Source organism: Bombina bombina, chromosome 3, assembly GCF_027579735.1.
Source record: "Bombina bombina isolate aBomBom1 chromosome 3, aBomBom1.pri, whole genome shotgun sequence".
Taxonomy (NCBI): Eukaryota; Metazoa; Chordata; class Amphibia; order Anura; family Bombinatoridae; genus Bombina; species Bombina bombina.
This window is the reverse complement of record NC_069501.1, coordinates 86,892,143-86,911,155: the sequence shown is the minus strand read 5'-3', so window position 1 is coordinate 86,911,155 and position 19,013 is coordinate 86,892,143. Positions and strand designations below refer to the sequence as shown.

General features: G+C 39.8%; 1 protein-coding gene across 1 annotated transcript in view; it reads left to right on the top strand.

Moving 5' to 3' along the window:
• Window positions 1-19,013, top strand: part of LOC128652910 (interferon-induced GTP-binding protein Mx1) — a 194,161-nt gene that overhangs the window by 121,278 nt on the left and 53,870 nt on the right. The window contains exon 10 of the mRNA XM_053705908.1: window positions 12,309-12,467. Within this exon, the coding sequence (XP_053561883.1) occupies window positions 12,309-12,467 (159 nt within the window). The remainder of the gene's footprint in view (window positions 1-12,308; window positions 12,468-19,013) is intronic.

Below are 19,013 nucleotides of genomic sequence, written 5' to 3'. Positions count from 1 at the left end.
ACTTATCCCCTAATCTACCCTGCACACCTACCTCAACTACCTGTTTTGAACTTTGAAGCAGTACACTATTGTTCTGGACTTAATCTATCACCCCTGGGAACATTAGCAGGAGTGGACTGCTGGGAAGCACTGGTAGTGTGTGTTTGTTGGAACTTTCTCACTGGGGACAACTTCATAAGGGAGGACAACGCCATTTTATCTCTGAAGTAAGTGTGCAATAGATAGTGCACATACACACAGGGAATATAACTTATCCCCTAATCTACCCTGCACACCTACCTCAACTACCTGTTTTGAACTTTGAAGCAGTACACTATTGTTCTGGACTTAATCTATCACCCCTGGGAACATTAGCAGGAGTGGACTGCTGGGAAGCACTGGTAGTGTGTGTTTGTTGGAACTTTCTCACTGGGGACAACTGTGTCTGAGAGTGTGGGTTACCTAAATTGAAGCCCCCCTCCTCCATATGTGAACTACAAGAGGTTAATCTGTGTGAACTCAGGTGGGCCACAGCCTAGGAAACAGGACCACAGATTGCATGCTCACTAGCCTTGTTCTGATCCTACCTCCTTTATCCACTGCAGACCATTTCTAGGTGGGGGCCACTATTTGGGTTAGTGCTCACGAACTCCTCCAGTAAGAGAGATTTAACTCATAAGACCCCACACCATGAGTAAGGCTCTCTAATAGAGGAATCACATTTGCAGTTACTCCAATAAAGACCACTAATCTTAGCAGTGGTAACCCTGATACCTATAAAAAGTCATGCAGAGCTGAAAAGGGACATTGCGAGTATTGGCGATAGAACAGACACCCTGGAATGTAAACAGGAAGATCTAACAGTGGACCACACAAGTCTAGTAAGCTATTCCCAAAATCTTGCCAACCAGATCTCTGATCTAGAATCCAAACTTGCTGATCTGGAGGACAGATCCCGGAGGAACAATGTCAGAATCAGAGGAATACCGGAAACGGTTGGCCCACCTGAGTTGAAGGACTTTCTCTTAGAACTCTTTACTGCCTTGGTAGGTCCCTCAAGTGATTCAGAGATGTTGATAGATAAAGCCCACAGAGCACTACGGCCTCGCAGCATGGAAGGTGATAAACCACGGGATCTCATCATCAGCCTTCATTACTTAACCTTCAGAGAAAAACTACTGAGGGCAGCGGCAAAAGAAGGTGCACTCACAGATACATTTTTGGATCTCCAGATATTCCCGGATCTCTCCCGACATACCCTCCAACTACGACAAAACTTTCAGTTTTGCACAAAGATCCTGAGAGAGAAAGGAATAAAATACAGATGGGGCTTTCCTGTCCGACTATTTATCACAAAAGATGGCCAGCAATTCATTGCCTCCTCCATACAGCAAGCCAGATCACTTCTACACAGATGGGAACTCATTCCTGATGATCCTGGAACCTCCCGTGAGGTACCTACCCCACAGAGACTGAGACCAACAGCACCTGAGTGGGACCCTCTCCCACAGAGACCCCTCTCATCCAATCAGAGACGCCCCTCCAACGAGAACCTAGTCTCTTCTGCACAGAGGATATAAATGTGGCTTTGACTTATCTACTTCAGCACTAGAAGCGCTTAACAGCTTAACCTCCCCCTCCTTCCTGATCACCTCCCTCACACCCTACCCTCTCCCTTCCTTTACTCCCTTCTCCTAACCCTCACCATTTACCCCCCCTTCCCTCAACCCTGACCTTCTACCATCAGGCTGCAGTTTCTCTTGCCAAATGCTCAGGACTTGAACATTTTCCACTACCCTTGCTGATTCTATTGGATGGAACTGCTGTAGCCTCTACTATAATAGCAGAGAATCCTAAGTTTCCGCAACCATTTTGCGCAGTATCCTTATATGTGCCTTCTTAAATATTGCTCCTTTGTTTTAGATGTTTATTCACTGGTTTGCTCTTACTCTCTAGCTACAAATGGGGATTTCATCCTTCCCCTGAAAACCTTCCCCTCCTTCCATCTTCCCCTCCTCCCTTTCCCCTTGTCCATCCCCCTCTCCTCCCCTTACACTATCTTCTATCCTTACCCCTCCCTTTCCTTAATACCCTTAGTCTTCAACCCCCATCCACCCCCTCTTTATCCCCTCCTCCTCCCCTGCCTTCTTTATCCTTCTTTTCCCCTCCACCTAATGTTTCTCCATTCCCTCCTCTCAATCTAACCTTTCCTTCTTCCCTTCTTCCCCAACCTGCCCCTCTCTTTGTTAACACCTCCTCTTCCCTTCCCTTTAATGTTCTCTCCCTCTTCCCCAGGCCCTCCCTAATACCCCCTATGCAGCAATCTAAGTTACCAATCCACAGGCCCTGAATACTCACCACCATCCATGCTAAATTAATCTACTGGGATTACTGAGACCTCCGCCATATGGGAGAAAAACCCAATGACTGTACAAATACACTGTAAAGTATGTTTATTTTCTTCTCTATGTTTTTCTTTCTGCCTGAGACACTCTCTTACAGGTTAAAGTTGGTGTTTAATTTCTCACTGGGGACTTAACCCCCCCCGTTTGATCACCCCCTTCCTTTCCTCTGACCTCTTCCCCCTTCCTCGCTTTCTCTCTCTCCCTTTCCTCTCCCCCTGTCTATGTCCCCTCCCTCCCTCTCTCTCATTCCCTTCTTCTTTTCTCCTTTACTCCTCTTTTCCTCTCTTTCCTTTTCTCCCTCCTCCTTTTACCCTACTACTCCCCCTCCAGATGCCGCTCTCCCTCCCCCCCCCCCTCATCTGGCTGGATAAGGTGATGTAACTTGATAACCCTACTGACAAAATTACCAACCAGCTCTTATATGAGGGAGGGAGGAGGAAGATTATTTTCTCTCATGATAATTAATGGATTATCATAAGTTCTTAGATAAGCCCATTTGTTTCTACTGTAATAGTTACACTGTTTGACTGTGTTAAATGTTAAATGTTACATGTTAGTTTATGTTATACTTGGTATGCTGTCAAGTTCCATTGTCTCCCTTACTATTGTCCTATTGTCCTACTTCTTGTACAGAGGCTTAACCACCCCAAACTCCTGACCTCTATTATAGTGCCTTTATGTTTGGGTCTAAAACTCGAATTGCCTCCCCCACAACCTCTATTTCTGGACCGTTCTCCGGAACTTGACACACACATTCCCTATATCTCCCCCCTGGTGTGATCCCAGGATATTTCATATCAGATAAAGGGACAACTTTAGTTGTCCTTCAACTTTTTTTTGAATCCCGGGGATTAGCAGGGCTAGGACCTTTATGCTAGCTCCCCCCCACATATTTTGAGCTGGGACCTCTTGGTTCAAGTAATAGGTCACTCACAACGAAAGTGAAACAATAACACTTTCCCCCCTTCTTTAACTTTTCCTAACATATCCCTACTTATCTGAGCCCCTCCCCATAGAAGACCCCCAAATTGGTAGACATAATTCTTGAAGGAGAACATTATCCCTCCCTGACTTTTCATTTACGGTACGCTAATCAGAGCCGACTTCTCCCTGGACATTACCCAGACCCCTACTCACTAAGTTAGTTGGACTTGTTCATTCCATTTATTTGACTGCCCAAAGCCACAGTACACCTCTCCCCTCCTCCACTCCGCCCTTTTGGACATAGTAGCCGAGAACCATCTCAAGATGCCTCCACTCAGATTCGCTACACTTAACATCCAGGGCCTCAACTCCCCTACAAAACGAAGCCTCTTGCTCCGGTATCTCCTCCCGCACAAGCTCCAAATTGCCTTCTTACAGGAAACTCATTGGCAGGAAGGGACCAGATTTCTTACTAATTCTTCCAACTTTCCAATCTGTGAAATAGCTTCCTACACCAAAAAGACGAGAGGTGTGGCTGTCCTGGTTCATAGATCAGTTAAATGCGAAATTGAATATAGTGAGTCTGACCCGGAGGGAAGATTGCTGATTCATAGATCAGTTAAATTTGAAATTGAATATAGTGAGTCTGACCCGGAGGGAAGATTGCTGATAAGTAGTCTGTCGTCTTAATGAGGTCTTGTGTACCTCGGTTTCTCTATACGCCCCTAACACCAAATCCCCTTCCTTCGTTCCACCCTTGAACGCATTGAAAAGAGGTCGCCTGATCATTGGAGGTTATTTCAATCTTGTATGGGATCCCCTCCTGGATAGGAAGACACTGAGCAATTCCCCCCAGGATAGGAGCGCCTCCTCCCAGTCGGCGGCTTTCTGGAAGCTGTACTTCCAATATAATCTCTACGACATATGGAGATGCCTATCTCCATCTGAGAGAGACTTTATTCACTTCTCGAAGCCACATAACTCTTATTCGAGACTTGATACCTTCTTTTGTGACATCTGGACCTTGGATGCCTGTATTTCATCACGTATTAAACCATGCCCCTGGTCTGACCATGACCTTGTGGTAGTGACTTGTTCCCTTCTTACATATTCTGAAACTCACCCGCCGTGGCGACTCCTGGATTCCTTCATGTCAGACATTGAATCACCAGAGATATCTCGGTTCATCGTGGATTTTTTCACACTAAATGACACAGGTGATACCTCCATTGCAACACTATGGGCCTCTTTCAAGGCCTACATGAGAGGTTATTTCATATTTAGAACGGATCAGCTTAGGGACAAATATGAAACCCCACTAGCCAAACTATATGCAAAGCTTAGAATAGTGGAAAACAACAATAAATTGCATCCCTCCTCCCATCTTTCACATTTGGTTGGACAGATACGAGAAGAGATAAACAAGAGAGAGGGCAAGAGAGTCCAAGCTAAACTATTTAGATTAAAACAACTCTATTATTACAAGGGCAACAAAGCTGATAGACTCCTAGCAAACAAACTCCGCTACCAGACCCAACAACGGCGGATTTCTGCTATTAAAACTAAAAGTACTCTTGCGTATGCACCAAAAGACATAGGCATAGCCTTTACGAACTATTATCATTCTCTATATAATTTGGGAGCTGACCCTAATATCCCCAAGGCGACTATAGGGGAGATCCAGAACTTTCTTGACTCGCTCCACTTACCGCACCTTTCCTCTGAAGAGGTAGCTGACATGACACTCCCTTTTACACAAGAAGAGACCCAATTAGCTGTACACTCTCTTAAAACCGGTAAGGCCCCCGGACCAGATGGCTTCACTGCGTCGTTCTATAAGACCTATGCTCCTGTATTAACGCCAATCCTCACGAGATTTTTTCTTGAGGTAAGCAATTCAGGTACTTTATCTGGAGAGTTTCTTGAAGCTAGCATCCTCACAATACCCAGAGGGGAAAGATCCAACTATGTGTGAGAGTTACAGGCCAATTTCCCTCATTAACATTGATGTTAAGGTCTATGCTAAGGTGTTGGGTAACAGATTGGCAATCCATGTTCCATCTTTGGTACACTTGGATCAAGTGGGGTTTGTAATGGGCTGACAAGGCTCTGATAATACACGCAGGCTTCTAAATCTCTATACCGAATCCTTGGATATAGGCCTCCCATTACTCACCCTGTCGATTGACGTGGAAAAAGCGTTTGACAGGGTGAGATGGGATTATATGTTCCTGACCTTAAAAGCTTTTGGTGTACCGCCCACACTTTGCAAAGCCATTGGCGCATTATACTCCAACCCTTCAGCTAAAGTTAGAGGGGTGGGATTTACCTCCCCTTCTGTTCTGATCACTAATGGCACGAGGCAGGGGTGTCCACTATCCCCTATCCTGTATGCACTATCTATCGAGCCTCTAGCTGCGGCCATTAGACAACAAAAGGAGATCCGAGGCCTCATAATTCATGACCTGGAGCAGAAACTTGGATTATTTATAGATGACCTCACTATCTTTTTGTCCGACCCATTGACCTCCCTTCCCCCTCTTTTCGCCCTTTTGGAACTATTTGGCACTCTGTCGTATTACAAAGTAAATGTATCTAAAACTGAAGCTTACTCCCTGGGACTCCCACTGGAGGAACTTAAGACTTTACAAAGACTCTTTCCCTTTAAATGGTCAACTGAAGGAATTAAGCATCTGGGTGTTTTCCTTTCTCATGACAAGAAAGTAATAATGGCACACAACTGTTCTCCCCTATTGACACAAATTGAATCCCTCCTAAGCTCTAAAAGATACGAGGAGATCTCCTGGCTTGGCCACATTGCTGCGACCAAGATGATGATACTCCATAAGATCACTTATCTCTTCCGATGTCTTCCTCTCTTGGTCCCTCAAAATATCCTTGCCCGATTCCAAAGACTCATCTCTAACTATATCTGGGGAGGGAAGAAGCCTAGAGTAGCGGCAAATATCTTGCACAGACCCATAGAGAGGGGAGGGATAGGACTTCCACACATCAGAACCTATCATGATGCCGCAATGGTCACCCATGCTTCTGCATGGAGCTCTGATCTCCCGCAAACCAGATGGCGAGAACTGGAACAGGCTTCCCTGTCAAACCTGAGGACCTACTTTGGATGGCGAGTCATGGCCTCCAGTCACTTACTCTTTCTAATTTGATTGTCAGGGAGTGCAGGAGTGCGTGGTTACGCCTACGCAACTTCAATTTGATTGCTCCCCACCCGTCCCCAGTTCAGCCTGTAGTAAGTCTTCTCCTAACCCTTCCCAGCTTTTCCATCGGGGTTTGGAGAACCTCTCAGTTACGATCAATAAGTGATTTTTACCATAACGATAGGCTCTTGACTCAGTCGGACTTAATAGCGAAGAGGGATCTTCTCTCCAAGCTTCTCTTTGACTTGACCAGGTTACGATCCTTGTTACGATCGTGGGGTTTCCTCCCTGAGACACTCCGGGACGCAACACTCTGGGAAACCAGGTGGACAACCAAACTTCAGCTACATAAGCCCTTATCCGTCCACTATCAATGCCTTCTTGGCGACAACCCTTGCTTTGAAACCCCTCATACTTTGGCGTGGGAACGGGAGTGGGGAAGAAACCACTCAACACAACAATGGCAACGCGCCATATCTGACACCAGGATGGCCATACACTGTGTAACGGTGTATGAACTTTTCTAAAAACTTCTCACCCGATGGCACTTGGTGCCAACTAAACTACAGAAATTCTACCCTACAACATCGGGACTGTGCTGGAGGGGATGCGGAGGGAGAAGCAACCCCACGCATGTGTGGTGGGATTGCCCCCAACTCGAGAACTACTGGGCTAAGACGAGACATCTGTGTACCAAACTGTGTCTCCCTAGTGTAACACTCCCTTCCATGGGTATACTCTATATAGATATCCCTCCAATTCCCTCTCATAGCAAATGTTTGCTGATCTGCATCCTTCTATCAGCCAAGCTACTGATAGCTAGAAATTGGAAAAAACACCATCCCCCGAGATGGAGAGGTGTGCTGGACGGTTGAATACTTTAAGTCCATGGAGAACGGTGTATATCTGGCCAATAGGCAAATGGGCACTTATGCCCAGATCTGGGAACCCTGGGAGACTCTTATGACCCCTAGAACCCGTACCACCCTAAATGACTAACTCCCTACCTGACCTGAGAGGATCAAGATCGACAACGATTCCCACAATTAGTCAGTGAGCCGTAACTTCTTCTCTACTAGCTCCCCCTACCCTTTGGATATCACTCTCAGTGATACCATTGTGTAATAACCCCCCCGCCCCCTCCAAACCTAACATATACTAGCATTTACACATGGACTCACCTGACTCTGACCCCCTCAGATATTCGGCTTCAGTAATAACCTTTGCAGGTTGTTTACTGACCACATTTTCCCTCATTTATGATAGCTCTGTGAAGTCTAGGGATGACCCATTTGGGGCATTTGTTTCTATTCCCCTACCCTCCTTCCCCCCAACTCGTTCTGTTAGGAAACTTACTTTGTTGCTATGATTGAATAAAATGTTTATATAGCCTTTATCATTTGTTGTAAAATGATTTCACTCTCATCCACTCCCGGCCGTACTGTGTAACCCTTAGGCCGGGTCTGGTGTTATGTACTTGTTTTGTATAATTCTCACAAAAAAATAATTCTAAGATATATGTATATCTATATTTTGCAAAGATAAATTATTTAGCATACAAAAAAAAAACTTAACACTATACAGGAGTATGAAACACAAGTTTAAAATACTGAGTGCCCCTTTAAATCTATTAACTACAATTTGACTATGGTCTTACCAATTAACTTTGTTTAAAATATTAAAATTTAGAACAATCATACATCACCAGTTTGAACCAAATTGTAGTTCAATCTCCCAAAAACTTCTTTGTTTATCCAATTCGCCTCAGAATACCAAAATTGAGTTTTTGCATGTGGAAAAGAAAGGTAGCTATTATGCCTTTTGTAACTGTATGCAACGCAGCCAAATTTTTATCAGTCACAGTTTAGCACACAGACAGCCAGCCAAAGTTTCAGCAAAAGTTAGCAAGCATTAGCCCCTTTCTCTCTCTATGCTTGGGGTTAAATCATGTGATATAGCCCCACCCCTTTTTGTTTAGTTCCATCATTGGCGAATTGGATAGGCCCTCCGGATCTGCTTTGTGATTGGCCCTTACGGAGCCTTGTCCCTTCTTATTGGTTCATTTTGGAAATGTATGTTGCTAGGGAAATGCATCTTTGTTAACAACCAATAGTCTTTTGGCTGTAATTCTTGCATCTCAACACCAGGGGCAGCATGATAAACAAACAGATTCATTTAACCATTTCTAGACAGTAAAAACATTTCTTTAAAATGTTCATATAAAATGCCATAATTTCTTATATTAATAAGTTACATGTTCAAATGTACTGTACTATGTCACATTATTTATTCTGATTATTTTAAGACCACACATGAATTTATTCCACTTATAATATAAAATTTGCATTTAAAACCGTATCGTTTATGAAACAACTTAAAATCATAATATCCTCATCCTGGATTCAATTTCCTTCTTCAGCCATCCGCTCAACATCACATACATAGATATATGTGGTTCTCACACAATTATATTTACATTGGATTATTATTCCATACAGATTAATATTTCATATCTGTATATTGCTCTTTGAGAGGATAAAATACACAGGATATCATTTAAAATATCAATTATATGTGTACTTCTTAGATGCCTGGAAAGAAAGAGATTATTGTTAGAATGCTCATTTTAAATCCTAAAAAATTCTATGCTTCCACAATATATATATATATGGGTAAAAACATTTTGAAATTTTAGCTCTCAAGTCTCCATGTTTAATATGTGTCTGAATATTCTGTACATATGTGTATCCCACACACACACACATATATATATATATATATATATATATATATATATATATATACACATACACTCATTTGAGTATTCCCTTATTTATATAAAATCCAGCTGATTACACATTGTTATACACAAACAAAATGATATCAATTACTATAACAAAATTAATTCAAATAGCTATATTGTAAACATGTGTTTTTGCTGGTCAAACTTTCATTGCTTCAATACACAGGCAGGGGTAATTAACAAGTCTATGCTAATCACTATGCAGTCAGAATTTTACTTGCTTATCTGACTTTATGTCCAGAATGTCGTCTCCATACATTCCCTGATTTATGCTGGTTTGGTGGACCATCAGGCCCCTGTTTGCTACCCCCTGCAGGGCTGTGAGCTTCAAAAGCTATGTTAATCAGGAAAAAGTGTCTCATATCTGATTTCATATACTGAGTATACAGCTAATATAGATTGACCATCTCTTATTGAAGTTTTTGCCTTTGAAATGGTTTAATGGTCCTATCCTAATTCAAGCTATAAACCTCTGCTCTTCCTCCAAGATAACTTTGACAACATTTCTTTTTAAGTGACTGTTTAAGTTAAGTAGACCAAATGTTTTATTGTCCTCATTTGGACGCATTGTAACTTTGCATACTGAATGGGGGAGGATTGAATTTTGGTCAGTCAAAGCATTCAATGTCTTATAAATGAATGAATCATTTGGTGCTGATAGCCAAATATATAATAATATATATATATATATATTAATCTTCACATATACCTTGACAATAATTTTGTTTATTATTTTCTGTAATCTTAGATTTATTTTTTTTCAGTAATTTTAGAGTTTGTTATTTTGTGTAATGTTAGGTTTTGTTATCTTGTTAATTTAAGATTTTTGTAACTTTTTTGTAGTTAGTTTTTTTTTAGAAGTGTTGATTTGATGTTGATGTTAGGTTTATTTATAGTTTAAGCTTAGTTTTTTTTTATTTCACAGGTAAGTTTTTTTATTTATTTTAAGGTAGTTATATTGTAACTTTAATTTAAAAAATAGCGGGTGTTAGTTTTAGGGGTTAATAGTTTAATTTAGTTTGTCGCAATGTGGGGGGTCAGCAGTTTAGGGGTTAATATGTTTATTTAGTGTTGGCGATGTGGGGGGACAGTGGATTAGGGGTTAATAGATTTATTTAGTGTTGGCGATGTGGGGAGATAGCGGTTAGGAGTTATTAGACTAGGGGTTTATGTTAGGATGTTAGGTTTTTAAACAACTTTCTTTTCTTCATAGACCTCAATGGGGAATGCATTAATGCGATCGCCATTTAATAATCGCAGGTGTTAGGTTTTTTTTCCAACACTTTTTCTCCATTGATCTCTTTGGGGGGAAATGTGCACGAGCATGCAAAGTCAAAACTTTTTTTCCCATGCGGTATGGGGCTTACCGCACCATAACGCACAACAAAAGAAAGTTTTTTTGTAACTTGTAATGGCTGCGGTATTGAAATAGCAGTATGAACCCATTTAGCACAGTGTGTACGCTACGGCTATACCACACAACTTGTAATCTTGGTCTATATATGTTATTTTTTTTTTTTAAACACGCTCTATTGAAGTATATAGGGTGAAGATAACGCAGTCTCAATATCAAGAGTAATGAAGTTAGTGCGCATTGGGTTTTGCTCACGCACAAACAATTTACTTTCAACTTGTAATACTCACGCTAACACACACGCGTTAAAAAAATCCTTGGAACAGTCTGTTCCGAACAGAGCAAGCGGAAACAAAAAACCTAAGGAAAGTTTGAGGCTGTGAGAATTAGTATCAAAGCTCATAAATAGTTATCATTGGTGGATAAAAAATAAGGCCCACTCCATTTCAAAGCTGAAGCAGGATTTATTATATAAATTAATTGTTGAAAGATATAATTTATACAATAACTTTGAGGATAAAATATCCAGCTTCAGGGACAAATGGAAGACTTTTGTGGCTATCTTAGATCATAACCAACAGAATGCGATATTAGGATCTACTATTTTGCAATGTTTGGCTATTTAATCACATGTGGTCAGATGGGGTTCAAACTACTATCTAGGATATCTTAGATTAAAATATAAGAACACCATCCTGAGGCTAGCGATAACCTCTATATATTATAGGTAATCTCAGCTTGTTATTGCACCACAACGCTTTATAAGATCACTTTCTTTTTAAGATGTAGGAGGATGTTCAGAACTCATTATAATCAGATAATGATGACTCATAAATCCCCCCCCTACAAAAGTTACTGAATAAGGCACGGAATATAATTAGTCTTGTTCTGACGGCTAGGGGTAATTTTCCCTAGCACATGCAACTCGTTTAAATTTTTGTATTATAATACATCTATAACATTTCTTATTCTGTTTTTAGTATAAGTAAATGTTTAGAATCTGTAACTTCCTTGCAGGTGACATTAATAATATTAGGGAATTTCATGATCTTTTTTCTTTGTTTTTTTAAACATGTAATTTTTCATGGTTGGTTAAACCATGATGTCAGTTTTAATCATTTTAATTATTTTAATAAAGGGGAAAAAAAGTTATCATTGTCAAGAAAGTTATCAGCTGATCTCTACTATATAATATATATATATGTATATATATATATATATACTGTATATATATACACTATATATATATACTGTATGTATATATATATATATATATATATATATAAAGTATATATATTATACAATATATATTACTCACATGAAGGTAGATCAAAAACTTTTTAAGAATGCAACTTAATCATATTGTTTCATTTACCTTTATACAAGTTCCTACTTATTTTCTCATGAAGCATATAACCCTAGCATGATCAATGTTTTTAGAAAACTATGCTACATCACACTTATGATATTGTTTTTAGTACTATTCATTGCTGTACTTTTACAGTTTATGATGTCAGACTTACTAGACTTAAGTGTCATGCATGAGTCAGTTTTTGTTGTTTATTTCACTTTTTATTTATTTATTCATTTAAAAAGTTTATTTTTGTGAAGCTATTTACTGTCAAAGTTCTTTATCACACAGTATAACCATACCATATTCACTGCATGAATTTCAGTTCCAGAAACTCTAAGGGATGATATGAGCGATTATGAGGATAAATATCGTGGGCGAGAACTTCCTGGATTTGTCAGCTACAGAACATTTGAGAATATAATACAGCAACAAATCAAGACCGTTGAAGAGCCAGCTGTGCAGAGACTGAAACAAATTCTTCGTGGGTTTTTATTTATTTATTAAATTCTAATAGATTTTGTAAATGTAACAGATATCTTCGCTTCCATAGTTAGAGACACTACTTTTAGTGTAATTTGGCTCTGAAAATTGTGGAATTCTATTTTTTAATTAGATGCACACTGCAGACTTCTCAAAGCTATCCGTGCTACATGTATTTTCCTAACTGGATTTAGTAGATAACCAACAATGCACTTTGTACTAACATGCTTTCTTTCATGCAGGTGTTGAGAGTCCACAATCCACTACTCCAAGGAATTACTCTTCTCTACAACTAGATGGAGGCAAAGATTTCCAAACCCCAAGAGCCCTATAAAACCCCTCCTACCTCACACATACCTCAGTCTTTACTTTGCTTCCGCTGGAGGTGGTTAAAGAATGAAGATGTGCATTCAATTTTTTAGAGAGAGGGGTTTTCAGTCTATAAAGAGTACAGTGCTTGTCAGAGGGATGTATATGGGGATTGGTTTTGTGTTACTTTCTTCACCTCATGGGAAATGTTTCATAAACCTTCTATAATAGGTCGCAGGGACTTGTCTTTTGCCTCCCTTTATCGATCTACAATATACTCCTATTGCATAATCACTGCTGATATGTTTCAGTACTAGTTTGGCTGTCTGCTGCTTATTTGCAGGTGGATGATTGTCTATTGGTATCTTAGACACTCTGGCCCCAAGTTATCAAAGTCTGGTGGACCTGATCCGACAGTGCGGATCAGGTCCGCCAGACTTCGCTGAATACGGCGAGCAATACGCTCGCCGTATTCAGCATTGCACCAACAGCTCACAAGAGCTGCTGGTGCAACGCCGCCCCCTGCAGACTCTCGGCCAATGGGCTGCCAGTAGGGGGGTGTCAATCAACCCGATCGTACTCGATCGGGTTGATTTCCGGCGATGTGTGTCCGCCTGCTCAGAGCAGGCGGACAGGTTATGGAGCAACGGTCTTTGTGACCGCTGCTTCATAACTGCTGTTTCTGGCGAGCTTGCAGGCTCGCCAGAAACATGGGGCATCAAGCTCCATTCGGAGCTTGATACATATGCCCCTCTATATCTATGCTATGGGCACTTTTTTAGTTTGTATATATATATTTGCTAATATATATGGACTTGGGACTAATCCTTTTCAATAGTCCTTTGCTGTTTTGCGCTTGTTGGCTTTTTGGTGTGCTTTTTTAAAATTTTGCATGATGGCTTGCTGGTTTACATGCATCGGGCTAACGCTTGTCGGGTTAGCACACATCTCTTTAATTTGTGAATAATGTAGGGGGCACCCTTGTATCACCAGCAGTGTTGAATACCTCTATATACGGATGTTCTAATGTATATAGATAGAACAATAGGAGTAATTACTAATATTATAATCTTCAGATTGTGTTTTGGTAATCACTGGGGTATGATGCACATATATAATAGTAAACAGGGAGAATATACAAACCACTAAATAAAAATGAAAATAATAATAATAATCAGGTGTTAAACATATGTGTATACATGGAAAACATTCTTATAGAAAAGTTTGATAAATGCTTGTAGGTAGACTCGCTATGAGACAGTCTCATCAATATATAGAGGAGTATGAAATCTGGGCTGGTCGAGGCAGCTAACTGTTGAGGATCACGGCCACAATCCAAGGTCAGTACTCTGCAAACAACACAAAGAGACAGAAGCGCCACATGGCCCAATATTGTATGGAAAGGAATTTTTGATAGATGTTAATGATTACACTCACATATGGTCAAACACCCCTGGTGGTGTAGACGGAGCAGTCTGGGATCAAAATCAGTCACCCAGAAGACTGGACTGTAGAAAGTACCCAGGTCTCTGCAGAGGATTATATAGAAAAACAGAGGTGCCTATATGGCCTAGTATTGTTGGAACAAGCAGTGAGAGGTATAGAGAGATAAATATACACTCACATTTAGTAGAGCACTTCCCTTAGTGCTATAGAGGCAGGCTGGGATCAATATAGTCACCCAGCAGACTTATTCCTCGGGGGTCAGGAGCTTCCAATGTCCAATCTCAGGTAGATGGTGTGAGAACAAAAACACAGTGTGGCAGCAAGTGGTAAGTTTAATTAAAACTTACTTTATTAAAATAAGTAAAAACAATCTCAATGCGTTTCTCAGCCTAACAGTGGCTGTTTCATCAGGCTTAATACAAATGAACAAAAAATTCTTGCTATATACCATACTACCAGAGTTGAGTAATAAGCAACACCTGAGGTGGGTGTTTTCCTTGTAAAATCCAATTAGCAAATTGCATCCAATCAAATTAAACAACATGCTATGACATCATTAACCCAGGAACTATGCTATGTGAATAATAATAATAGAAACAAAATGTTATTCACATTTGCAGTACATATATATCCTATTTGTCTATAACAATGTCAAATACCAAGGGGTATCTGTAACAATCACATTTAAAAACATATGTATCATATTTAACAAGATAAATAAATTCACTAGTAGGTATTTACAGGTAGCAATCAGTAAATTCATCATTATGTTATATTTGTGAACATACAATTGGCACGCATACATATTTCTCAGGATGTAGATGTATCTTTAACAGTACTGCCCTAACTATGGTGATAATGTGATGTGTCTCTAAGGGAGACCCACCTAGAAAATCTAATAAATACCTAAGGGACCTAGATCTTTTATATCAGTGTTAATTTTAATTTGAGTTATAAACCGTGATTCTATACCAATAGAGATTCCCATGTAATAAATTTTATGTATAAAACGATAAAGTGTATCAAACCAGACAGACTTACTTTGTCTTGGATTACGTCCATGTTGATGCTTGCATAACTAAAAACGATTTGTTTAGACCATGATAGTTGAGGGACTTTTTCCATTCAGTTCCATGTGAATAATATCCCTCGTATCATTACGTGGCGTGTACTGATAGGAGTATGCGACTGTCAGGGTTTCAACACTCAATAGAAGCTAAGCGTCAGGGTAAGGGGCGGTGTCTTCTCTGATTAGTGTATTAATTTACACAGACCTACTTTATACATATAGTTACATCGCTGGTGATGTTTTCAAAAGTATATAGTTTTTAGTCTATTAGAATCTTATTAGTATATAAGACTTTTTACTCTTGACAAACGCCCCAAATTAAATAAGGGCTGAGACAATGGCATTTTGTAACGTATCCAAAGGGGTGTGTGCAATATATCTATAATATTATTGACAATCATATGGTGACTAAACTACTCCGAAAATCTTATGATATATCTTATATGATATATGATTGTCAATAATATTATCAATATATCAATAATATTATAGATATATTTACAGGGAGTGCAGAATTATTAGGCAAGTTGTATTTTTGAGGATTAATTTTATTATTGAACAACAACCATGTTCTCAATTAACCCAAAAAACTCTTTAATATCAAAGCTGAATAGTTTTGGAAGTAGTTTTTAGTTTGTTTTTAGTTATAGCTATTTTAGGGGGATATCTGTGTGTGCAGGTGACTTTTACTGTGCATAATTATTAGGCAACTTAACAAAAAACAAATATATACCCATTTCAATTATTTATTTTTACCAGTGAAACCAATATAACATCTCAACATTCACAAATATACATTTCTGACATTCAAAAACAAAACAAAAACAAATCAGTGACCAATATAGCCACCTTTCTTTGCAAGGACACTCAAAAGCCTGCCATCCATGGATTCTGTCAGTGTTTTGATCTGTTCACCATCAACATTGCGTGCAGCAGCAACCACAGCCTCCCAGACACTGTTCAGAGAGGTGTACTGTTTTCCCTCCTTGTAAATCTCACATTTGATGATGGACCACAGGTTCTCAATGGGGTTCAGATCAGGTGAACAAGGAGGCCATGTCATTAGATTTTCTTCTTTTATACCCTTTCTTGCCAGCCACGCTGTGGAGTACTTGGACGCGTGTGATGGAGCATTGTCCTGCATGAAAATCATGTTTTTCTTGAAGGATGCAGACTTCTTCCTGTACCACTGCTTGAAGAAGGTGTCTTCCAGAAACTGGAAGTAGGACTGGGAGTTGAGCTTATCCTCAACCCGAAAAGGCCCCACAAGCTCATCTTTGATGATACCAACCCAAACCAGTACTCCACCTCCACCTTGCTGGCGTCTGAGTCGGACTGAAACTCTCTGCCCTTTACCAATCCAGCCACGGGCCCATCCATCTGGCCCATCAAGACTCACTCTCATTTCTTCAGTCCATAAAACCTTAGAAAAATCAGTCTTGAGATATTTCTTGGCCCAGTCTTGACGTTTCAGCTTGTGTGCCTTGTTCAGTGGTGGTCATCTTTCAGCCTTTCTTACCTTGGCCATGTCTCTGAGTATTGCACACCTTGTGCTTTTGGGCACTCCAGTGATGTTGCAGCTCTGAAATATGGCCAAACTGGTGGCAAGTGGCATCTTGGCAGCTGCACGCTTGACTTTTCTCATTTCATGGGCAGTTATTTTGCGCCTTGGTTTTTCCACACGCTTCTTGCGACCCTGTTGAATATTTTGAATGAAACGCTTGATTGTTCGATGATCACGCTTCAGAAGCTTTGCAATTTTAAGAGTGCTGCATCCCTCTGCAAGATATCTCATTATTTTTGACTTTTCTGAGCCTGTCAAGTCCTTCTTTTGACCCATTTTGCCAAAGGAAAGGAAGTTGCCTAATAATTATGCACACCTGATATAGGGTGTTGATGTCATTAGACCACACCCCTTCTCATTACAGAGATGCACATCACCTAATATGCTTAATTGGTAGTAGGCTTTCGAGCCTATACAGCTTGGAGTAAGACAACATGCATAAAGAGGATGATGTGGTCAAAATACTCATTTGCCTAATAATTCTGCACTCCCTGTATATGAAAATCTGTTTGGGCATCTATTTGCAAGATATTATTTTAGATACATAATTCATTCTAGAAGGTTCCTGTTAATAATTCACTCACCGTTTACAACTATATACACATATACATATTTATTAGGCATATGTGTTGTTATAGAGTTACTGACATATAATACTGAATGCTGGTTTGCTGACCGGAGAAGACTCCGCCTCTTACCCTGACGTTTTGACTTCACTAACCAATGTAACCTCTTAACAGTTTGTTAAATTATTTTGCACACACCCCTTTGGATACGTTAAAAAATGTCATTGTCTCAGCCCTTATTTAATTCGGGGCGTTTGTCAAGAATAAAAAGTCTTATATACTAATAAGGTTCTAATAGACTAAAAACTCTATACTTTTGAAAACATCACCAGCAATGTAACTATATGTATAAAGTAGGTCTGTGTAAATTAAAGGGACATTAAACACTTGACTGCTAAAAATCAAACTAACTTGTACCGTGTAATAATAAAAAATTGAGTACAGCTCTTTATGCTGTAACTTCAGCTTACACAAAACATTTCAAGAAAATTGTTTCTATTAGTATACATATCCAGGGCTTGATGCAGCTATGTATGCCGCCATATTTTAACAGCACAGGAGTCACATGACACGCACTTCATATCTCCCTAGAGTCCCTATAATTTGTGCATATAAAAAAACACAGCAGCAGCAGCACTCAATGTTATGCAGACAGAGCTTGTGCTGCAGTTTGTTACAAATCTGTTGCTGGAATAAAACATTTTATTATTATGCTTTTCTATGTAAAAAAGTTTACTTTTCAAACGTTACCACTCTGACATTCCTAAGGTGTGTGAATATGGCACTTGGCAGAGTTATAAATGTAAATCATTCTCTGACAAGCTCCGGTCTGGAGAGGGAGGGGCCGAGGGGGGAGAGAGCGCAGAGAGACTGAGACTCCAGTCCGTGGGAGAAAATAGACTGAATAACTCATGCTGCAAATTCTTTTTCCTGGAGATTTGTTCTATACAATATTTAGCTTTATTTTCATACATCTACATTACATATATTACTGTATATTTGTAATGTAGATGTATGAAAATAAAATATTGTATAGAACAAAGCTCCAGGAAAAAGTATTTGCAGCATGAGTTATTCAGTCTCTCTCTCTCCCCCCTCGGCCCCTCCCTCTCCAGACCGAAGCTTGTCAGAGAATGATTTACATTTATAACTCTGCCAAGTGCCGTATTCACACACCTTAGGAATGTCAGAGTGGTAACGTTTGAAAAGTAAACTTTTTTACATAGAAAAACATAATAATAAAATGTTTTATTCCAGTAAAAGATTTGTAACAAACTGCAGCACAAGCTCTGTCTGCATAACATTGAGTGCTGCTGCTGTGTTTTTTTATATGCACAAATTATAGGGACTCTAGGGAGATATGAAGTGCGTGTCATGTGACTCTGCATTGAGTCACATGACTGCTGTGCCCCAGTGTAACGTGCGTTCTAAGGCACCTTACATTGGAGAATCAAGCACCTTATTAGCATTCATCTTCAAATCGATTTTTTCAACACTTTGGGGTAAGGTGAACAAATAAACTATACAGTAGTGATTACTTGATTTTAATTCATATGAAAACATTATTTTTAATGATTTTTATCAGGTGTTAAG